The sequence below is a fragment of the Cervus canadensis genome, chromosome 29, assembly GCF_019320065.1.
Source record: "Cervus canadensis isolate Bull #8, Minnesota chromosome 29, ASM1932006v1, whole genome shotgun sequence".
NCBI classification, from domain to species: domain Eukaryota; kingdom Metazoa; phylum Chordata; class Mammalia; order Artiodactyla; family Cervidae; genus Cervus; species Cervus canadensis.
In genome coordinates, this window is record NC_057414.1 from 33,824,045 (window position 1) to 33,848,773 (window position 24,729).

The 24,729-nt window shown below is 45.8% G+C and overlaps 1 protein-coding gene across 1 annotated transcript; it reads left to right on the forward strand.

Annotated features, from left to right (window-relative positions):
• The first annotated feature begins 1,012 nt into the window (after positions 1-1,012).
• On the forward strand, positions 1,013-24,443 carry TMEM45B (transmembrane protein 45B). The gene is made up of 6 exons (XM_043451800.1): positions 1,013-1,158; positions 19,881-20,076; positions 20,553-20,759; positions 21,714-21,898; positions 22,352-22,497; positions 23,512-24,443. The coding sequence occupies exons 2-6, from the start codon at positions 19,896-19,898 to the stop codon at positions 23,621-23,623; spliced, it is 831 nt and encodes a 276-aa protein (XP_043307735.1). The 5' UTR covers positions 1,013-1,158; positions 19,881-19,895; the 3' UTR covers positions 23,624-24,443.
• The last annotated feature ends 286 nt before the right edge of the window (positions 24,444-24,729 follow it).

Consider the following 24,729-nt stretch of genomic DNA (forward strand, 5'->3'; position numbering starts at 1 on the left):
AGTACACCCTTTTAGTCGTTCAGTCGTGTCCAACTCTTTGTGACCCCATGGACTGTAGCCTGCCAGGATCCTCTGTCCATGAGACTTCCCAGGCAAGAATACTGGCGTCATTTCCTTCTCCAAGGGATCTTCCCCACCCCTGGATCGAAGCCACATTTCCTACGTTGGCTGGCGGGTTCTTTACTACTGAGCCACCTGGCAAGCCCAGAGTATACCCTTTGTCTCGCTCCAAAACCTAAATAGAGCATCTCTTCTGTGAACCCTTCCTGGTTTCCAACGCCTGCAACAATGAAGTGAGCTGGAAGGCATGTGGCTTCTCAGGTCTCAGCCCTGACTTCCTGTGGCCCCTGTGAAGCTTTTACCAGGGGCATCTGTCCACACTCCTCTCCCAAGTTCTGATCGGTGGGTCTGAAATATAGCTATGGCTCTTGCATTATTTTAACTTCCACAGGGGATGGGCAACAGATGGGATGGGAATAAATGCAATAGGCCAACCCTTTAACTTAGAGATGAGGGCATAGAGACCACAAAACACTACACAGACAGACGTGTGTTCCCTCCTGGAAACAGATCCTTCAAAGACTGGGACTTGAACTCCTCTGCAGCAGTGTCTCCAGAACCTAGAACTGCATCTACCTAGTAGGCTGACTTGTTGGCAGAATTGTGCAGTGAATGAGTGAATATAATGTCAAGCTTCAGCCAGAAAACTGGTCCAGGATAGCGCACTGGAGCCTGTGGAAGGTGCTCCCCCACTAGTTTGCTGGGTTATTTACCCTGTTTGCTTGACTTAAACAGTCTTCCTTGCACCAGCCTGCGCTGTCGCCTCCCAGGCTCTCTAGTTGCGTTGCATCATAGGAAGTCAAGGTTAGTCACAGCCAGCCATAGGTGACCCGGCCCGGTCCCTGTGGGAGCACACGCCTTAGGGAGTGTCTGGAGTCTGGGGAAAATGGGGCAGGAAGGTCAGGGGCGTGGAGACCAGCGCGGGCTTTGAGACGGGAGGCCCAGCACCCGGGCGGTTGCGGCAGGTGGAGCGGGAACGGGGAGGGCCGGTTGGTGGCGGCCTGGCTGAGAGGGAGGGGCCGTCAAACCTGCTGGGTGGCGGCTGCACTCTGCGCGCAGCAAGGCAACGGACCGACGGCCCGGAGGCGCTCGGCGCAGGTGAGACGCTGGCTGCGGGCAGAGGGCTCGGAGAGCGGCCAACGAAGGGGGCTCGGTCAGGGGAGGCGGCGCGACTCGAAAGGGCCGGGAGGCGCTGGAGGCCCAGGGATGGGAAGCTGATCCCGGGCCCCCTCGGGGCTGGCCGATGGCGCACCTGGCGGCTCCCACCTCGCCCCGAACCTGTGTCCGATCGCGGGCTGCCCTGGTGTGAATATTGCTGCGTCTCCAGCCTGGCAGGGCTACCGTGTCGCCCGGGGAGACGAGCTCCCCAGTGTGAAGCCCCAGCATCCGTTCCGCCCCAGAATCGGAAACTCCCGCGGCGACGGCTGGCGTCCCGCCTGGAGACCAGAGCTGTATTGCGTCCGAGGCTCATGGTGCATCTACAGCGACCCTCAATGGGCAGTTCCACCCCCATGAGGGCGCCGACCACATCCCCCCTTAGGCCAGGAGGTTAACAGCAAGAGGCGATTGACAGATATTGTCCCCTGAGCCATTATTTAGCTTCCACGAAGAGGCTAGTGGGCCGAGAGATGTGAGGGGCAGGGGGTGAAGGTTAGCGGTGCTTGGAGAGGTTTTAGGTGTTCCTGTCTGGGTCCAGAGGGAGAACCCCTGGAGACAGGAGCTAACCCTAGACGTGAGAAGGGTTTGTGTTGCAACAACGGGGAAACCAGTCACTTTCTGAAATAAATCACTTCAAAATTTTAGCCAGGCGCCTGTCTAAAAGTAAGCGGAAATGACCCCTTCCTTCACGTTCTCTTCCACCACGGCCCTCTGCGACTGCCGTTTTCCTCGCATTCCTGACCCTTGGCACGGTCGCCCCGCCCATGGCTCTGCTTGGCTCATAAACTGACAAATGGATTTTACCTGTATTTTTACATTCACTTTAATAGGTAATGTAGCTTATGGTTAAAGGAAATGTGTCCTGTTTTTAACCCGATGTGCAACACATTCAATACAATCTGGGTTTTGCTCCATGTTGAACACCGTTGGGGAGAAAAATGCTACACTGTGAGCTATGCAGCCGACACCTGCTCTTCATGACTGAGAGCTTGTCTGCTTGATATGATGTAGTTACCCTCTGTTCCAGCGTCTCTGGAAAAGTTGTGGGATTAATATGAGGGCTCTATTAATATGGCCCCTTAATTTTACAAGGGGAGGGCACCTGACATCGGCTGAGGAAGAAGGTGTGGTTTCTGGTTATGAATTATCTGTTCTGGGACTACAGGAGGCAAACATTCAATTTTCTTTTCAAAGACCTTGGATTTCCTCTCACTTCATCCATACACAATGGAAACAGTGGCTTGCTTATCTCACACTCTGCAATTTTCCTTACATTCTATGGGTTCCTCCCTGCCTCTACTGGGGGGTGTTGGTTATGATGGGCTAAGTGAAGTTATTGAATCTCACCAGTAACTTTATTTAAAGTATGACACCAATATATCCTTGGTAATGTGTCTTCCCTAATCTTAGCACAGGGCATTTCAAAACTGTTGGGATTTGGCCAGGGCTGAGGGAAAAGGGGCATATAAAGAAAGAAAAACTTCCGCCGCTTTCTTATCTCACCACCACCTTCAAGGTAACATTGGCTGCCATGCTCAGTTGGTCAAAGTACAGATGTTACCTATCTATGTAGGCTGTAATCAAAAGATTATCTCTTTCCCTCAAGTGCATCTGCTCATTGAAAATGGATAAAGGCAATTTTCCTGTACATAGGGCCACTCCCGCAGCCAAAGTTCCTGTTATTGCAAACCTGTTTATGATTGTAAGAGAGCAGAAGTCACTGTTGTGTCATCAGCTAATGGCTGCATCTGTAGACAAATCTCCAGTCTACACTTGTTTCTATAGACAGGTTTTATAGCAAAAACTAGATTATTCACAATACTATACAATATTGAATATGGACAATTATTAGCCAAAGATAAGTGATGTAATTCCCACGTTTTGTTTGAACCCAGCTTCCCTTTTATCCAGCCAGCCCTCTCCCCTGGGGTGAGAAACAGAGATGATTTCAATTTTAGCTGTTTTTGTTTCTCTTGTCTGTTCGCCTACATAAAAATAAAATGGGTCTCAAGGTACACGACAGAAGGAAGGAGACTCGAAAGATCTATCTACCTTGTGTGAAGAATTAAGCGGCAAACATCAAAGCACGCTCGTGTATTCCCCTGGCAGGATTTAGATGTCTAAGCCATTATCCATCTCTTCCTGGTATCAGATCATAATGGGGTTTTACAGAGTACTGGGCACTTTCCTTAATAAGTAGCATTGTGGGGTCAGAGTGTTGTTATTGCTGTTTAGTCACTAAGTCGTGTCCAACGCTTTTGTGACCCCACGGACTGTAGCCCGCCAGGCTCCTCTATCCCTGGGATTTCCCAGGCAAGAATACTGGAATAGGTTGCCATTTCCTTTCCAGGCCATCTTCCCCACCCAGGGATTGAACCCACATCTCCTCCATTGGCAGGCGGGTTCTTTACTGTTGAGTCACCAGCGAGGTCAGAGTTACAGCCCTATTTCATAAACGAGGAAACAGACTGAGAAAGACAGTTTCTGTCCCAGGCCTATGTGGCAGAGCCAGATCTCAAGCCAGAAATCCCTCTATGACATCACAACTCCTCATGTGTTCTTTGTCGCTTAGTTTGTTTAATTTAGATTGGGGGGTGGTTTGTGTTTTGTTTAATGTATTTTGACTTGAACTCATACAGTCTAAATGTAGAAACACTCTTTTGGGTACATTTCATAGCCATCTTTGTTCAATGTGATCACAAAATATTTTAGGGCTGAGGATAGCCTTAAAGATTATTAAGACCAATCTTCTTGTTTTCAAAGAAGAAAAGTGGATTCAGGGAAAATTAAACAAACACCCCATGAAGCTTCCCCAAATGTACTTTGCTAATGGATTACAGAGAAAACCTAGGTCTCCCAGTGTCCAGACAGTTGCTATTTCTGACATGTGGTCTCCTGAAGATTTCCTACCTACATAAATTGAATGGTTTAAAGTGTTCAATATACAGTATATCAAACACACTTTTGAATAAGTATCAGATGTCATGAGGACCTCGTGTAGCTACAAGTCACAGAAGACCCTGCTATGGGGGGCTCAGTAAGTAAGGAGTTTGTTCTCCTCAGCACCAGATGTCTGGAGGTGCAAAGTCCAGAGCTAGAGTAGGCTCATTCCACTCTTATCATGCTTTCAGCCTCACTTGAGGACAGGCAGCTCTTCTGTGCTTAATAGAAAGAAGGGCAGAAGCCATGTACCACTTGAGTCTGTCCCTTTTTTATAATATAATAAGTCTCCCGTATATGAACCTTCAAGGTGTGAACTTTCAAAGATGTGAACATGCCTTCCATCACCATCACGCGTGAGGGTAACTGCAGCCTGCCCTCTGTCTCTTGTTGCTGGCGATCCTTCAGCTCAACCATCTCCCCCCTCCTCTCCTTCCTCATCAATAACTCTTCTGGCCTGTTCACGCAACACCAGCCCCTGTGTGCCTGCTGTCTACTGTACATTTCAAGGGACTGTTCAGTTCAGTTCAGTCACTCAGTCGTGTCTGACTCTCTGTGACTCCATGGACTGCAGCATGCCAGGCTTCCCTGTCCATCACCAACTCCTGAAGCTCGTACCAACTCCTGGAGAAGTACCCACTACAAGATACTGTACTGTAGGATTAAAAATATTTTCATTATTTTTGTGTATGTTTTTTATACATTATTTGTGTGAAAAGTATTATAAACCTATTACAGTACAGTACTATACAGCCAATTGTATTGGGTACCTAGGCTAACTTTATTGGATTTACAAACAAATTGGACTTACAAACACACTCTCAGGGCTTCCCTGGTGATCCAGTGATCCTGCCTAGCAAGATACTGGTTTGATGCCTGCTATGGCAAGATCCCACATGCCATGGAGCAACTAAGCCCATGAGCCACAACTACTGAACCAGCATTCCAGAGCCCTTGACGCATGCTCTGCAACAAGAAGCCTGCACACCTCAGCTACAGGGTAGCCCAGGCTCGCCACAACTAGAGAAAAGCCTGATGCAGCAATGACGACCCAACTCAGCCTCCCTCAAAAAGGGAGAGACTCAGAACCGACCTTGTTCATATGTAGGGGACTTACTGCAACATTAAGATCTTTCCAGGAAGCTCCACTCAGTAGACCCCTTACATCTCACAACCACCCCAAACTGTAAGGAGCCTGAGAAAATCTAAATCTAGTGTTTTAGCTGGATGTGTTGCCAATACAGCAAAACAAGGATCCTGTGAATAAGGAAGAAAGGATATCTGGTAAAGCAAATAGCAGCATCTGCCACAGTGTGTTTTATGGGTCACTGACTCTGTTTTCTACATCTGCTGTTGTTTTTCATTTTATTTACTCTTTTATTGTTTGGTTAACTAAAAAGAAATAAATAAGACAGTGGATCTAGGGAACTTTTTGAAATTGTAGGTTCCAAGTCTGGCCCTGAGAAATGCCGATTATTTAGGTCTGGGATGGGTCTATGAATCTGAATTATAAACTGGGCACTGCAGGTAATTTGAATGCAGGTGGTCACAGGACTACAACTTGAAAAACACTGAATTTGGAGGAGTTTGGTAAAGGCTGCTTCATTTTATTCCAACAGCTTTCTGTCTCACTCCTCTTGAGGCTATCACCTTTTTTTTTAATTCCCCATTTTGGTCAAAACAAATAAAATAGAAAAGATAGGAAAATTAGAATTCGGATTCAAGAGATCCAACATCTAAGTAATTAATATAAGTTTCAGGAAGAATAGTAGGAATTATATAACAGAAGAAAACCACCCACAACTGAAGAGTATGATTTTTAGATTGAAAAGGTAAAGTACTTAGAACAATAACCAAACCAAACAAAAAAGCCCAACATCAACTTACAACACCGTGAAATATCAGAGCGTGAGGATGAAAAAACAGAAGGCCCTACAAACTTATAGTTTTAAAGAATCTGCCTGCCAATGCAGGAGGCACGAGAGATGTGGATTAATCCCTGGGTCAGGAAGATTCCCTGGAGAAGGAAGTGGCAACCCGCTCCAGTACTCTGGCCCGGAAAATTCCACGGACAGAGGAGTGTGGTGGGCTACAGTCCATGGGGTCGCAGAGTTTTTACACCTCTTTTCTTGTATACCTTTTCTCTGCCCACTGGAGTTAGTCATTGCTGCATCTTCTTCAATTGCTTAGGTTTTGGGTACACATTACTATTAAGCTGGCCAATAAGTTCATTTGTGTTTTTCTGTAACATGGAAAAAACTGAGTGAACTTTTTGATCAACCCGGTACTTTCAGTCTATCCCTTGACAAGATGGTAAAATCTCAGTAGTTAATCAACATCAAGTAAGTAGCCAGTTTGATTTTTTTCTTTCTTGGAAACATCTCTGACTCACCAGCCCCCATTCCTTCTCTGAGCTCCTTCTTATCCTGGGAGCTCCTGGTTGGCCCTCCTTCCTGACTTTTCCTCCGGGTTCACCAGCTCACCTTGGAGGGTTGTGATTGCCAATGACTGTGACATCTTTTGCAGTTGACATGGCAGGAAACATTCCACTCCTCAGTGTTAATAGAGCGAGAACAGGTTTATCTGGCGTAGGCTGAACTCAAGTTTGAGGAAAGCTAAGTGTTTTCAAACCTGTCTATGGGAAATGGGAGAAAGAGCTTGCCAGAGCAAGAAGGGCCACTAGTGAAGCCGGAGGCTGGGCAGCCATCTTGTTCACTGAGAAAGTGCTGGACAACTTCACTGAAAGTGGGGTAGGGAAATATGTTAAACTTTTTTTCCCTTGTTGCTTGAAAAATAACCCATCTCTCAAATCCAGATATCCCCCTTTTACTCTAAGTATGTTGAAGTGGCAACTGGTAACTGGCCCTCTGTTGATGACATCCGTAAGCTGACTTTCATCTTCCTTCACCATGACTCAACTGGCTCAAATTCTGTTAACATAAGTTCTTAAACTGAAATGTCAGAGTTTGGAGCAGAGAAAGGTTTATTGCTAGGCCACGTAAGGAGATAAGGTGGCTCAAGTCCTAAAAAGCCCAAGGTCCCTGAAGGGTTTCAGCAAAGCATCTTTAAAAGGCGGGTTGGGCGCGTGGGGGTGGGGGTCTCAGAGTAAAGGTGCACAATTCTCTGACTAGCTGATGGTGAGGCAATAGGGTGATGTCACAGGAGTTAACCTTATCAGTCCTTAGGCTCCAGGAGGTCTGTGGCTATATGCGCAAGGTCATCAAGTAGTTAACATCTTCCACTTGCTAGAGAAGGGGAGGTTTTTACATCTGCAAAACAACTCAGGAAATATGCATCAAATACTGTTATCTGGGTACTTTAGTTCAGTCTCTCAGTCGTGTCAGACTCTTTGCAACCCCATGGGCTGCAGCAGGCAGGCTTCCCTGTCCATCACCAACTCCCGGAGCTTGCTCAAACTCATGTCCATCAAGTTGGTAAGGCCATCCAACCATCTCATCCTCTGTCATCCCCTTCTCCTCCTGCCTTCAATCTTTCCCAGCATCAGGGTCTTTACTAATGAGTCTGTTCTTTGCATCAGATGGCCAAAGTATTTCAGCTTCAGCTTCAACATCAGTCCTTTCAATGAATTCATAAAGGAGCTAAAGCAGAGGATATGGGGAAAGTTCCCATAGGGTCCTTCTCAGTTACAGTTCCTTTTCATTTTTTGTTTCACAAAGGGATTTTAGAATTAGGAAGGGCCATGGAAATTACCTCTTCCAAACTATATCCATTTAACTGTAGAAAAACACACATACACACACAATGTGAGAGTTTCCAGTTAAGTTTTATTTAGGACAAAATGAGGACCACAGGCCAGGAGACAGCATTTCAGATGGCTCTGAGAAACTGCAAGGGAGGAACTGGGATATATAGGAGTTTTGTAACAAAGGACAGGTAGTTTCCTCTGTGCTCAGGGAATATCTCCTGGAGAAGGAAATGGCGACCCACTCTACTAATCTTGCCTGGAGAATCCCATGAACAGAGGAGCCTGGTGGGCTACAGTTCATGAAGTTACAAAAAGTCAGACACGATTGAATGACTAAGAATTTCACTTCTTCCTTCCACCCTGTTGGAGAGGGGGATTGTTCTTGGACTGTTCCTGAGTTGGAACTGGTTCATTGGGGAACTATTTCTCGTGAGGTATAAGCCTACCCTAGTTGGAATTAGTCCATTTGTTTTGTAGGGTAAGGTTTATTTAGTTGGGAACCAATTCAATTGGAATCAGTTCTTTGGGGAACTAGTTCTTGTTGGGATAGGCAGCCTAGTTGGAATTTGTTCATTTATTTTGCAGGGTAAATTTATTTACCTGAGTTGGAAATTGGTTCATCTGTGCATCAGTGTTGGACTATGTCATTTGTGTAGGAATTTGCCTACATCTTTTGTGTTTTGGTGCTATCAAACTTATAAAAATGGGAACTATTTCACCTATCCTGAAGCAAAACTCTTTGGGGCATATATTAGATACATTATCAGAAGAGCAATGGACCCTGAATGGCTCACAATTATACAGTCTTACAGTTAGAAGCATTTTGCAAAAGAGAGAAACACTGATAACGAACCAAGGGCTCCCCTGCTCATGAGGCATCCAATTCTGTTGACTTAAAAAACAGTCACAACCTGAAAATTGAGTTATGTTTTATTCAGTGGGAATTTTTAAGCCCGGGAAACAGCATCTCAAGTGACCCTCAAGAGAACTGCTCCAAGGAGTGAATGGAGAAACCAGGTTAAATAGAAGCTTGCAACAAAAAGGAGGTAGTCTGAACATCATAAGTATTCTGTGAATTAAAGAAAACCAGATATCCCAAGTTAAGGAATTTAGTACTTTTCTATGTATGGGAAGACATAAGAGTCTGGGCTCACTGAAATCATTCCTTTCATATGCATCTCAGCTATCTGGGGCCAGTGTCCTCTATTTTCACATCGTGAGTTCCTCCATGCTTACCATAGGGAGTGGCTGCAGCCCAATGGTTATGAGATCACGCAGGTATTCTCCTCCTTCCTGGATGCCCTGAGGGCTCAGAAGCTTACACTGGAAAGCCAGATTCACTGACGATTGTGAAATCCCTGTTTACAATGTGGCAGGAAATATTCCATTTCTCAGTTCTGATTTCCCCTACAGGAGCCCTAGGTAAACTGACAGTGGAGAGCTTCAGCTCCAGCTTGGGGAGCTCTGCCTGTGAAGAAAAACTCTCTGTACAAGGCATTTTGAACAAAGGCCACAGGTCTAGTGGGACTGGGAAGTCACATTAGTGTGGCTTTCTGACTGGCTCTGGTTTGGTTTATTCTGGTTATTGTGGCAACACACAGACATCTAGTACTAACTGCTGGAGCTTAAACGAGAAGAACTTCTTTTAAGGTTCCCCCTCCCCACCCCCGCTTCTCATTTCTTTCTCCTCAAACCCTCTGCAAACAGGCAAGTGGCTATGGAAGCAATTGAGGAACTCAATTGCCAGGCTTACTCTTTGGCATGTTCTGAAGGTCCCACAGCCCACTGTGCCCCAGTAGCTGACACTCAGTTAGGTGAGGACTCTCCTCTCCTCTTTCTCCTTTAAGCTGAGCAACAGGCCAATTAAAACTGTGTGGGCATGGGTCAAGCCTTAAAAGCCATTAGGGCACCTGCCACTTGAAGGCTCCCATGACAGGATAAGCGGGTCACAGAACAGACCAGGCTACCAGGCAGGGTGTCTTCCCCCACAGCAAAGTTCCCATGTGCCATCTGGCACATACCGGTTCAAGCAAAACACTGAGCCCACTCCCCTGGCCACCACTTTCCTGGCAGAACCATAAGGCAGGCTCTTCAGCCTGTCTTTCCTCTTACCTTCACCTCTTTCCCCTTTGGTATTAAACGGGGAAACCTAGTCATCCTAGGAGAAACCTGCCTATATCTTTGAGATGTAAATGTCCCATCTGGTCTTCTCAGGAACCCTCCTCTCTGTTGTCTTTTAAAATGCCAATTTTAGAGAAGGTAAAGTAATTTAGAAGTTGACCTGTCCAAGGTAACTAGAAATCCTAAATTCTCTTCCTGCAAATATTCAGCTGTCTAACCAGGTGAGCTTGACTTGTTCCATGTGGCAGTAACCCAATTTTAATACAACCTCTTTTGTAAACTGATCAGTTTTACATTGCTGTACCTGACTCAGGGCTTACATCTTGAAATAAGAAGCAAGGCCTCTCTATTTGTGTGTTTGTATGTGGTGATGGAAGTTTATTGAACAGCTAGGTCACTCCCAAGTAAAGTAAGTAAAATACTGAAACATTAATTACTGAATACTGGCTTCCTTTTACAGAGAAACTAAAGATATCTTTGACTATTAATGAATGTTTGGTGCCATCTTGAGATGTTCTCTAAGAAAGCAAATACTTTAAAAAATTATCACTGGTATTTATGCTCACCAATAAGGTCAGCTCATGGTTGCTGAAGGAAAGTAGGAGGTGTGTTTTCAGTAAAGAAGGCATGTAGAATGGAATTGCATTTTTTTTTTCTTTTGGAATTGCATTCTTATTAAGGAAAAAGGAAGTAAGTCTGATTTAGAGGTGACTAAGTTACCTCTAATGATGAGCAAAATAAGTGATGACTACAGAAAGGTTTGTGGAAAGTGACACTGAGGAAAGAATCTTGCGCATGGTACAAGTTTTCTGATGATGTTGAACCACGCTTATAACAAATTTTAAGTTCTTTACTTTTACACGATTTGCTCTGTATTTGCCTTTGAAATCTTTGTTACTTTGGCTAAGTAAATAACTATTGTTTCACAATGACCTATGACCCTATTGTGTTTTAAGTTTTTTTAAGTTTCTTTGGACAAAACTTCCCAAATCAAGTTATAATAAAGTTCTTTTGACCTCTAGCTAACTTTGGGATGCTTCCAAGAGCCCCTGAAACACCCCAAAGGGAGATATTAAACTAATTAGGTTCACTTAGTGTACTAAATTACATGGGAAGTGTTGTCAAGTGAGTAATACATCATCTTAGGTTATATAGTGTGGTAAATGGTACAGGGATTCTACATACTATGTGGAATTCTGATATGTCTTGGCAATATATTATCAATCATAATTCTAGTTGTTATCTGAAGCAGTTGCATGTCACAACAGCAACTGGGCTGCTTTGTCAACTGCACTGTCATCAGGTTTAAACACGAGTTCTTAAGTCTTTTGTTACTATAGACAGTTATGGTTTCACTGTGATGCCTTTGCAAAAACGCCTCCCCTTCAAGATTTATAAAAAGGACTTTGGGATAAATACAAGTTTCTGACTTTCTGACCATAGTGCTGAACTGAGTAAGAAATTGAAGAATTCTAATGGGAAACCTGTTGGCTTCATAAAGCTGTTAACAAAAAGAAATAGTTACCTAGGACTGAGTGAACTGGTAAATATGGTCATAATTTTTGTGGTTTCCATCTAAAAATTACTGGTTCAAACCTATGTTTTCCAGGTATAAGAAAAACCTCCTCCTTAAACTAATTATGACTTACAGTAACTTGGTAAATTTTACCTTTTGTGAGCAGAAATGAAACATTTACCTTTCCCCCCCCCCCCCTCTCTACCTGGTTGATCCTGCCAGTAACATATGCTTGTCTCAAAGATTAAGCCATGCAAAAGTAAGTGTGGCCAGTACAATGAAACTGCAAACAGCTCATTAAATCAGTTATGGCTTCTTTGGTTGCTCCATTATTGCAACTGGATTACAATTAGTTACACTGATCACTGTTTGTTCTTTGGTGAGCACTGTGTCTCCCTATGCAGTATATCACTGTCCAATGTTACTAACTGTTATTACTTACATCCTGCCTAACGTTTAAGATTGTTGTTTCTGACAGTAATCAAAGTGTAATCAGGCCTCCAACAAAACTTCTATGGCTAAACATCTTGAGAAAATAGATCATATTTATAACATACAACAATTGTTAATAGTGTGATTCTAGGTATGGGATGACGCAACAAGGGAAAATGTCTTCTGGATTATAATTAGAGAGAACCCAGAGAATCTTTAATTATTGATGGGGCCTGGTCCAAAATTTAGCAACTGGAATGGCATATCAAGAATTTTTGCCCGAACTGGGATGCGTCTTCCAGCACCATGGGATAAAAGTTGATCAAGAAATGTCTCCCAAATATTGGTCAAATTCCTAACCAAGAGGGGGAGACCTGAGAAGTGCAATCAGCAGTTGCAGCCCTCCAACATGAGCCAGCCAGCCCTGAGGAAGGAGAATACCTGCCATCTGGCGATCATCAGATGGAGGCCACTCCCTATGGTGAACCCTGAGGAATACAAGACCGCAGGCCCCAGATAGCGGACACTATCAAGGAAATGATTTTAATGAACCCTGACTCTTGCATCTTCCCATACACAGAAAAGCACAATTCTTTAACTTAAAATGCTGGTTCCTGGGTTTGAAGTTCAGTATTTCCAAGTCTATAGGAATAAAGTAGGGACTTTCAAGGGGAACAAAGGAAGACAAGTCTCAACATTTGGGACACTGGCATTCGTGGTGGACACTCTGAAAAAGACCCATGGGACATAGCAATTAGAAGAATCATTGCCCCCTTTCCCACAAGACTCTGGAATGAATTTAGACAGTGGGAAACTGTTTCAGGGAAAAATCAATTCTAACTCCAAATTGGAGCTGCTTATTTGACCTGCTTTTCATTGCTTTTTTTTTAATCATAATCATGCATAATGGCCTGCCTCAGAGAATCCTGCCCCTCTGCCTGACTGTTAAAAGTGCCTTTGTTCAGGACTGTCCACCATAGATGGCAGAAAGGGAGAAATTATCACATTCTCTGCCCGAGGCTTACCATTTAGGAGATGTTTGCAAGATTAATGGTCTTTTTACTTTGTTTCCTCGATCTATAAAAGAACCTAGCATCCAGACCCAGACAAGATGGTTATTTTGAGACAATAGTCTGCATCTTCTCAGTCTCCTGGCTCTCCAAAGTCGTATTGCTTGCCTCAATACCTCGTCTCCAATTCATTGGCCTGTCATGTGGTGAGCAGAGCAAGCTTGGACTCAGTAGCAGCAGGAAATATTCCATTTCTCATAATAAACAAAGAAATTCTGATCCTAAGAGCTTATGTATCTTACTCAAGATCATGGAGTAAGTTCGAAGCAAACTTTGGACCCAGGTCTTCTGACTCAGAGGCTAAAGTTCTTTATTAGAGCTTCAGAAATAGTGGGACTTAGCCCAGGTTTGTTCTTCAGTCCTTAAGATCCCAGTACCACCTGATTTTCAGGACAGTTTGATAAGGCAATCAAGAAACGTCCAGCTCCAATGCCAGCCCTTCTGTGGAGCCTTCTCAAATTCTCTGTTGAGAGTTACTCTATGTCCCCAGGCAATCACTGTCAGTATACCTCATGATGTTCAACTTTTCACAAGTATCTAGTTCCCTGCTAGATTATAGACCCTTTGCTAGTAGGGATCCTTTCTTATGCATCAAGTCTTATATTTCATAGGTTCATGTCAAGGAGAAAAAAAAGGTGGAATGAGATCATCTTTTTTTGAGGAATTAAATGAAGCTGGGAGGTAACTGAGCTCATTTTTGTTGTTTTTTGGCTGTACTGGTTCTTCATTGTGGCAAATGGGCTGCTCTAGTTACGGCACTTGGGCTCCAGAGCACGCAGGCTCAGCAGTTGTGGCTCACAGGCTTAGTAGGATCTTACGAGTAGGATCACTCATGTAGGACCTTAGTTCCCTTACCAGGGATAGAACCCATGTCCTCTGCACTGGAAGGCAGAATCTTAACCACCAGACCACCAGCGAAGTTCCTAACTGAGCTCTTGTTCGTGGTAATTCTGTTCCGTATCATAATGCATTCATGCCAGAACAAGGTTCAGACTCATTCTGGTCTTACTCCTTTTGACCATGCTGTTCTAAGAACCCATCTCACAGAGAAAATAACAAAGATATACTGTCAAATTCTGAAGACAAGTGATGGACTTCAGAGGTGCTTGAGGTCTCCTAAGCTAGCACAGAGTAGGGATACACCTTGTCTGAAGTTCAGGAGTAAGCCACAGTCACATTGGCCTGTTGGGACTTTCAACACCACACCCTGTGATTCTCCTGCCTTCTATTGCTTAAGCAGCTCACAGGGCTGGTAAACAAGGAGCGGTGTGAGCAAAACTGAGTCAGGCACTGCTGGTTCTATTCCAAAGTAAATGCAGACCAGAAATCCTGAGTGTTTCTCCTGGGAAGGACAGATTCAGGAAGTATAAAAACCATGCTCTGCAGTAGAAGAATACGCTATATTCTTCCCATAACCTATGCCCAACTGGCCAAACACATCCCCTGTTCCCATTAAAAAAAAAAAAAAACACCACCCAGCCACTACCATCTGCAAGGTGACATGAAGGTTCACAGTGACGTCCCCACCTCCGGGTCAGCCACTCAAAGCAAAGGACAGTAGCCTTGGTTCTAAGAGAGAGGACTCAGTTTCTCCTTCATTGAACATGGGAATGGGAATTAGAGGATCACGGAAGAGACAAAACTGATACTTATTACATACTTGTTTCTAGTTAGCTCCTAGACATTTTCAGTTCATCCTCACAAGATCCCTGTGAGGTAGACTGTTAAGGTCCCTTTTTAGAAAGAGGCGTACTGAGATTCAGTGAGTATAGGGGACTCAGCCAAGGTCTTTGACTTTTAAGTAGACTGTTTTTTTTCCATTCCCAATAGAGACAATTTTAAGACTTAATGCATTCCCCCCACCCCTGCCCTCACATACATACCTCATGGAAGAGAAAGAGTGCTGGGCAACATCATCCAGCCACAGGGATGCCTGGCTGCAACCGCCTCTCAGCCCTTGTATCCACACTACATGCAATACTTGTTTTTCAAGTAAGCTTCAGTGATACTTCCCTCTATAACCTTCCTCCTCTTTCCCTCAGGCTGGAGTTCTCCCTTTATTGTCACAACACTGTACACTGTATTAGAATAGTTAATTTATGTGTCACAGTAGCTAAATTACCCTTCTTCAGCACAGTTTGACGTTATTGTAGGCAAAGCCCTCCCCTGAAGATTGATGAAATCCATTTTCAAGAATAAAAAGGAGATAAGGGCACCAAGACAATTCAGTGGGGGAAAGAAGAGTCTTTTCAATAAATAGCAGGGATTACCAGATATGCAAAATAATAAAGCAACCACACCACGTGCCCAGGGGACAGCTAGAAATGCTTAATGAACAGCATGATATACTCTCAAGTTATCTTCCATATTGTTTTCCCTGTTTCTGCAACCACATACCCATACACATGTATACAAATACCTGGCACGTTCAGTGCTACATAAAATAGGATCGTATTATAAGTGGTCTTTTCCATCTTTCACGTCTCCGCCAACAGAACCTCATGGAAAGCCCTACAGAAGAACAGGCGTTAACACTAATTCCTTCTTGATAGTGGTCATATAACATTCCACGGTGAAGACTATCCCATGGTGAAGCAGAAGTTCAGACTGTGACAGTTGGTAGTCTACGCATCTGTATCCTGTCATCACAAATTTGAGGAAATTGGCTTTAATGCTCCCCTTGCTGTGGATGCCAAGTCCTAGATTCTGCTAATTTTGAGAAAGAAAATGAAACACCTGAGAAAGAAAATGAAGTTCATTTTTCCTGTTTCTTTTTCTGATCCTCTCACTCACCTCCATACACCCTTTCCTTCACAGTTCCTACTTTCCCCATCTACAATAGAGGGAAGCACTGGATTTGTTTTAAAAGGCACCGTATTAACTACAGGCAAACGGCGCCACCCATGGCTTCTCCTTTCCTCTGCACCACCTCCCCTGCTCCTAGGGCTCTCCCTTCCTCGCTCCCGACTCTTCCCCACTCTCACCCCCTTCTCTTCTTTTGACGACTTCTACCTTGTCTTACATTTCAATTACCTTAAATGAGAAAGAAGGAATACAGATTGGGGGGGGGGGGTTAAAAACTAGGAGTATAAGGAAAGAGATGAAGCCTTAATGTTCCATTTCAGTGATCTCCGCATGAAAAGTTGCCCAAACCTCTAGCCTTCTTGATTTCCAGCCTTAGCTCAAAGCTACTATCCCTCAAAACATTTAACCCTCCCTTCATACTCCCATTTTATCTCGTGTGATATCAAAAGAGAGTAAACATATTAAAAGCAAGGAAATTTGTCTTTGTGGAAAGAAAGTGAAAGTTGCTCAGTCATGTCCGCCTCTTTGCCACCCCCGTGGACTATACAGTCCATGGAATTCTCCAGGCCAGAATACTGGAGTGGGTAGCCTTTCCCTTCTCCAGGGGATCTTCCCAACCCAGGGATGGAACCCAGGTCTCCCGCATTGGAAGCAGATTCTTTACCAAGTGAGCTATCAGGGAAGCCCATCTCTGTGAAACCACTTTCTAATGTTTTCCTATCTATAGCCTTTCCTTAGATTGAAGTATTTTACAGGATTCTGTGTATTCAAGGACCCTCACCCCTTAAATGTTTACTATTTCACAATTTTTTTTTTAAGCTGGACTTTTCAAGGACTTAAGTCTATCTGAATAGTATTGTACAAATTATTAGAAGTCTACATTTTTACTGTGCTGTTTGAAATTACTTCATTTCCTCTTTTTCAAGACTGGACCCATCCTCACTCTCTAGACAATCTATAATGTAGCTAATCTAGTAACCTATTGGGCTTCCCAGGTGACTCAGTGGTAAAGAATCTGCCTGCCAATGCAGGAGACGTGTTCAATCCCAGGGCTGGGAAATCCCCTGGAGAAGGAAATGGCAACCCACTCCAGTATTCTTGCCTGGGAAATCAAATGGACAGAGGAGCCTGGTGGGCTGTAGTCCAGGTAGTTGCAAAAAGAGTTGGACACGACTGAGCGACCGAACAACAACCTATTAATTTGTGCCTTTTAAACTTCTTATTTGATATTGGAGCATAGTTGATTTACAATGTTGTGATTGTTTCAGATATACAGCAAAGTGATTCAGTTATGTATACACATGTCCTATTCTTTTTCAAACTCTTTTCCCATTTAGGTTGTTACATAATATTGAGCAGAGGTCCCTGTGCTATATACAGTGGGTCTTTGTGGCAATAACTTATTGATTTAATGGAAGAAACTTCCCCTGCTCCTCTCCCCTGTCAAATCAGGATACTTGGCCTTCCAAGAAGAACACAGGAAGTTAAAACTGGTTTCTCCAGACAAGGTGCAGGTCCTAGGATCCACTGGTGTGAATTTTGAAACAGGTAGATGGGAAGGGTGAGGCTGGACAAACTGGGCGGACGCCACTCAAGCAGACAAGGGCTGTTTCCATTTAGGGTTCTGCTTTTCAGAAAAACAGGGAAGGGCAAGGAGGATTTGCAAAGGTGGCTTTCTGTACTCTGATTAGGAAAGCAAAGGAGTGTCACAGGCTTGATCAGGAGAGGAACAGGGTTAACCATTACATGAAAATATAAATTTTGAAAAATGTTTTCCAGTAGAGGATTAATAAAGAATGAGAAGGGGGCCTTCCAGTAATGGCAATGGATAGGCAATTCCTTTCTGCAGCCCCTGCCCCCCTCCCCCTCCACAATAAGCATACTGCTAGACAAAGTTACCAAAACCACCTATTTCTAGGAACTGGAAATTGGCCAAGGTAGACAATAAATGGAGAAGCTGTGGTGACTCCTAAGGTACTTGTTAAATAGGGTCCTGGAATGCCGCATGGTGAGCCTGTTGACAAACGCCTACAAGAGAACTGAAATAGAAAAAACTGGTTACCCACGGGACCTGGATGAGCCCGTTATCGGGGGCAAGGTGGGAGGAGGACAAGGCAGTGTGCAGGCAGAAGGGGCAGGACTGCGGACACACGCCCTTACTAGGGTCCACAGATGGACTGTTTCAGGGTTCCCAGGGAAGCCAAACTGGTCAGTTCAGACCAAAAAGAGCAGGGTTTGGGTATGCTTTGCAGGCTTCTCATCCGAGGGGTACACTGTGGGGAAGGCCCTGGGACGTCAGATTGTTTATCACTGTGACTCGGCAGCTGTTTCAAGGGCATGCTCACAAGAGGTTAGTGTCAGTTCAAAGCCCCTGCAGGCCACCTGCCACACAAAAGGTGCCAAGGCAGCGATGTTTCGGAGGAGCTCAGCTAGACTCTCACCAGCAGCATTTATTAAGAAACGATTTAGACCTTCAGGTAAGAACGGTGGGAGACTGTGGCCTTCTGGCTGCACCCTAATGGGGTCCCCCCCACCCCGACTCGGTCCACATGACTTACTAAGATTTTTGTTTAATGTTGACCATTTTTTTTTTTAAGCTTTTATTGAATTTGTTACAATACTGTTTCTGTTTTAGTTTTTTGGCCACATAGCATGTGGGATCCTAGCTCTCCGACCAGGGATCAAACCCCAAGTAAATATTAACCACTGGTTTACAAGGGAAGTCCCCCTCAGTCCGTGACTTTTACATAAGGTGGTGCTGGCCATGAAAACAAGTCACTCGGCTGCCTATACAGACACAGCTCATGACAGTGATGGGGGCAGGCTAAGAAAAGTTTGGCTTCATGGCGTAAACATGGGAACGAATGCTGGGCAGTGAGCAGGGGAAATAAATGCACAGCTTTGCTAGCCTGCAGTCACAGCCCCAGCTGCGTGAGCAGCAGGCCAACCTGGAATTTAACAGGGAAAACCCTAGAAATGAGTCACAGAATAGTTGAGATAAAGCTCTCTGCATATCTCTGGCTGAATGACAGGCTTTGTCATTTTAGCAAATCTGAATGACCTTATACTTAGAGGGGTATAAAAAAACCTTAATTTTTCAAATTAGGTGAAAAAACAGTATTTTCAACAGAACATCTTTCCAGTATTAATTATCAATTAGCATTCCCATTCACATCTTTTGCCCATTCTTATGTGGTCTTTTCCTTACTAATGTGTAACAGCTCCGTAGCAGAATAGCCATTTATCACAGCTCCTGCAGACGTCTTCCTGAATGGTTTGCCTTCTGATTGTTTCATATGTAAGATGCTTATGCAGGTGACTTTCTCTTTTTGAAGTCCCTCTTTTACTCTTATGTTTAGGAAGGCTTTTCTATTCTAAGATCAGGAAGTATTTACCAATCCTCTGTTCCCTCCGTTCTATTAAAAAAAAAAAAAAAATTAGCTGCTCCTGATCTTAGCTGCAGCACTGATTTTCTACATGCGACATGCAAACTCTTAGTTGCAGCATGTGGGATCTAGTTCCCTGACCAGGGATGGAACCTGGGCCCTTGCACTGGGAGCTTGGAGTCTTTGCCACTGGACCAACAGCAAAGTCCCCCCAACCCTTTTATTTTACCCATTCTTTTAAAACCTTGGACTTCCCTGGTGACTCAGATGGTAAAGAATTTGCCTGCATTGCAGGAGACCCAGGTTTGATCCCTGGTTTAGGAAGATCCCCTGGAGAAGGGAACGGCTACCCACTCCAGTATTTTTGCCTGGGAAATCCCATGGACAGAGGAGCTTGGTGGCCTGTAGTCCATAGGATCGCAAAGAGTCAGACATGACTGGGCAACCAACAGTTTCACTTTAAAAAAAAAAAAAAAGCCTCAGAGCTAGTGTATTCTCCTGGGCTTGTTAACTCACTGAACAGATAAGACTTCAGTGCTGTAACACAGGTTTGTTCTATGAGAAGGAGGGGCTCTTTCTTACTACAGCTTACAACTCGGAAGCCTCAGTCATGGATCATGTTTCCTAGAGAAACAACTATTTATGTCTTCATTCAGCCACCTAACAGCTGTCGCCTTACTCTTTAGGTGTCCTGGGACTTGATGGCGAACTTCAAGGGCCATGCGCTCCCCGGGAGCTTCTTCTTGATAGTTGGACTGTGGTGGTCGGTGAAACACCCACTGAAGTACTTTTATCAAAAGGAGAAGAGCAGCCAACTAACCCATCACTACCAGCGTCTCGAGATCATCGAAGCTGCAATCAGAACTTTGTTTTCAGTCATCGGTAAGGTTGGAGGTCATCTGACTCAGGGAATTCTCATCAAACCCAGAACCCATAAGCCATCTCCTGGCCCCTGTGAAACAAGTTTCTCCACCGGTAGGGGTAACGGAGAATTTTCAGTTGGGTGCTAAATATCCTACCATAGCATCCATTGTGTACCAAGCTTTGGTAGGCTGATGGTTGATAGCACCTTTGCTGTTGGTTGTTTAGTCGATAAGTTGTGTCTGACTCTTTTGCGACCCCATGGACTGTAGTTGTGTGGCTGCATTCCTATTGCTCTTTGTCCCCCTAAGGAACAACACAGGCACGTGTCTGCAGACTTCTTGGCAAATAGCTTACATGGAAATAATGGCATCTGAGGCAGCGACGTGGGTCCACAGGGCCGTGGCCACCCCCACCTGTCCCTGGGGGTCACTTGGCAGTCTGTTGGTCCTGGAGCGGTTCTCCCCTCCCTGACCTCCATTCTCGTTTCCCTGCAGGGATCCTGGCAGAGCAGTTTGTTCCTGACGGGCCCCACCTCCACCTGTACCACGAGGACCACTGGGTAAAACTCATGAACTGGCAGCACAGCACCATGTACCTGTTCTTCGCAGTCTCGGGCATCGTGGACATGCTGACCTACCTCATCACCCACGTCCCCCTGGGGCTGGACAGACTGGTTATGGCTCTGGCCGCCTTCAATGAAGGTAACGAAGTGGTATGGATGGAGATTTAGAGGGACTGGACCACAAAAGATCAGAAATATTGAGACTTTAGTTACCTTCCCCAGAAAATCCCACCCTCTGAACTTGAAAACCCTACAGAGGACCTGATCCTGTGCCCTGGATGGTACAAATGGCAGACTCCATAAAGCAGTGCAGGAAAGTACGGATTTTTAGCCGAAGTCAGGTGGTGTCAGTGGTAAAGAACCCGCCAGCTAATGCAGGAGATGCAAGGGATGCAGGTTCGATCCCTGGGTCAGGACGATCCCCTGGAGAAGGGAATGGCAATCCACTCTAGTATTCTTGCCTGGAGAATCCCATGGATGGAGGAGCCTGGCAGGCTACAGTCCATAGGGTCGCAGCATTGGACAGGACTGAAGCAACTTATTAGCACGCTAGGCACAGACGACTCCTGCCCGCCTGCGCGGCCCCTCCACACACCATCAGGCAAGGGGGTGACCCTCTGGTTAGGGGAGAAGGGCTCTGCACCTCACCCTGATGCAGCGCAGTCACTGTCTGGCTCCATCAGAAGGCCCACCAGCAGCCAGCACACAGCTCCCAGGGTAACTCATGTTAACTGGGAAAATGCAAGCATGTCGTGATCCAACCCCTTCATCTGCTTCTGTACTGCAGAAGAACTGAATAAAGGCTGAAGGAGGGTAAGACTGAATTTCAGGTATACACAATTTGTCACACCTCAGCAACATCTCACTGTCCTGTATTGTACCCTACCATCTCGGTGAAGAGGTGTTACGATGCATCCTGTGCTGCTTACACACTTACACACGCACAACACATCCTGCATCAGAGGGTTGCCCCCGAGCATGACGTGAACTGACTTCCTGAGTGCTGGAAGCTCCAGCTTTCACACAGACACTTCCCAGCAAGGCTGAGGTCGGGAGTGGACCCTCGGGCCTGATGGTCCTCTGCTCCGCTCAGGCTTTCTCTTCTACTACCACGTGCACAACCGGCCGCCACTGGACCAGCACATCCACTCCCTGCTGCTGTGTGCTGTATTTGGAGGTGCCCTCAGCCTCGCCGTGGAGGTAGTCCTTCGGGACAACGTCGTGCTGGAACTCTTCCGCACCAGCCTCCTCCTCCTTCAGGGCACCTGGTTCTGGCAGGTAAACCCACGCTCCTCACCTGCTGTGAGCCAGGATGAAGCAGGTGTGCTGAGCAGGCCAGGAGAGGCAGCACTGATGCATCACGCGTAGGGCTTTAGGGCCCGCTTCTCTGCCCACTGCCCATGACCTGTGTGACCTTAGCCATCCACATCCTGCTGATGCATAAACAAGCGAGCAGGCCGAGGCTGTCCCTGACCCACCTTCCCAGCAGAGCTACTAATACCGTTATCAGGCTCTCCTTGCTAGACTGCTCATCTGCAACGTGGGCCCTGAAACTTTAAGCAAGGACCCGGAGCTAACTGAGAGCGATTCCCCGCACAGAGGCCGCTCAACACCAGCAGAGGGGTGGGGTGTGAGCTGTCTGCGTAACTGCGAATACCCTGGCGGGCTTGGGGGCTTCGCGGGTCCAACTAACCTAACGGCAAGGCTGGCTCCTCTGTTTTAATCTGCCAGATTGGGTTCGTGCTGTTCCCGCCTTTTGGAGGCCCTGAATGGGACCAGAACAATGATGACAACATCATGTTCGTCACCATGTGCTTCTGCTGGCACTACCTGGCTGCGCTCTGCATCGTGGCCGCCAGCTACTCGCTAGTTTACTGGTAGGTCCAAGAGGAGGTGACTCTTGTCAAGAGTGTCTTCCTCACCAGCCCTGTCCTGGAAATGTAGCACCCCACACTGTTCTTATCTCCAGTGACCACCTCTCCCAAGTAAGCAGTGCAAACATCCACCACGTGATGAGGGCCAGCCATATGCCTACTTCTGTGTGCCTGCACACGAGGGTGATGAAATCTGAGAAGGCAAAGGACCTCTCGGGTCACAGAGATCGGACAGACCCGGGTTTTGAAGGCAGTTCTGGTGGGTTTCAGGTCGGAGGTTTGACAGGAGCAGCTCTGCATCAGGACTCTGTCCTGGTTCACTCGGAGCCCATCACCTAAGTGCTGGGTCCAGGCACACGTGCCCCTCAGGTGAGACGCGACAGCAGCAGGCGTTCACTACAACACTGGTACTCCAGGTCACGAGAGCAGCTCTGAGTGCCAGGCACTGCCTGTGCCCCGGCACTGTGGTTACGCTTAGTGTATAAATCACCTCGCTTCACGCTCCCCTGCGAAGGATGCACGTGATGTCTGTAGCTGGGGAAAACAAGGCTTCGCAAGACTGGGTAACTGGGTCAAGGTCACCCCAGGAGTAAACAGCAGAGCCCAAGTCTAACCACCATGCACCTGGTCCTACTAGTTCTGTTGTCAGAGATGCCTCGTTCTCTCCTGGTTCCTGATTTCCCTACCCAATGCAGAGATGCTTCACCCAGAGAGTTCCACACACATTAAACAGCAGGCAAACAGGCCATGGTTCCTTTCAGTTCTATGCCCGGTCTGTGAAATGATTACCTGGGAGTGGCGGGAGACCGAGGTCCAGTCTCAGTTACAACACTAACCTGTAAATACTACTGACTGTGAGGCCCTTCATCTACCAGAGAGTCCTGTCTAAGCAGCCAGAAAGGTAGTATTTGAAAGAGACAGAACACCCTGAGAGCCAGGGAATGCCTCTGCACCCCTGGGTGAGGGAATATGTCAACCTGGGGGCTCACCCATCTGCCCTTGCTGTCCCCATTACAGCTTCCTGACGCGGGTGAAGAGGCCGGAAGACAGAGAAGTCATTGGGATTCAGAAGCTGAGGTCAGATCACACATACCGGAAGGCCCTCCTGAGTGGCTCAGACGAGGAGTAGAGGCGGCTCCCAGTCAGCAGCGGAGGGTGGCGTGTCCTGTAGGCGCTCGGCCAGCGGTCAGCGGGCCAGCTCCCTGCCTCCGCTGCTGCCCTCACTGTGATCTGCTCCCAGGGTCCCACCTTCTTGCTTAACCAACTAAGGTCCGTGTGGGTGTGCTATTCTGTCGAGAAAAATGAAGTCAACCTTTATGTGCGTCTCAGAATAAGGAGAAATCAGACTGAAAGTTTTAGAACAGAAAGTGACCCCCTGGATGAATTCAGGATACAAACCCAGAAGAATTTACTGTTTTGATAATTTAGCCCCGTTTCTCTCAAATGAGGCAGGTACTTTCCTATCAGAAATCAAGTCAATGACAGAACCTTTAGAGAGACAATTCTAATTTAAGTAAAATAATACACAAGCTTTGGTATTTTAAGTATTACTTGTTAAGCATCTCCTAACTAATCCTAATACTCCAGAAGATTGTATTACCACTCACTATTGATAAACAACGAGGTTGAGCCAAAGTGACTTTGTATTTAACCAGGAAGCCAGTCTGGTCCAGCTGAGGGCTGATCTCAGATGTTCTTACTTCTCGGAAGTACCTAATGACAGGGTGCTGAGAGACCTCCATGAGGCAGAGAGAAAAGTCAGGTCAAGGGAGGCCTTGAATTTAAATATAGCTGAAAGCAAAGAATAAGAATCCTGCAAATCCTTCAAAGAATGTGAATCTTGAATAGGTAACAAACACTGGATATGCAAGTCTTTATTCTGGATCTTTTTTTCTTTTTTAAACTTCCTTCAACAAATATTTATTAAAGATTTACTTTGCACCAGCATAGCAACGGTTGTTAAGGATTATAAAATATGTGTCCAGCATCGAGTTCCCCTAAAGGGAGAGCTATAAGCAGTTCCATGCAGGGTGACTGGTGTCCCCAGGACATGAAGGGGGTGGCAGTGCCCTGTAGAAAAGCACATCCCAGGCAGTGAGAATCCAGCTATGAACTCTCCAGGGAAGAAAATGTAGAGTTAATCAGGCTCTCTAAGAGTGGGTTAGGACAGACGTGAAAAGCCGTGTGGACCCCCAGTGCCACTCATTCGTACAGGATTTCCCAGACCTCGAAACG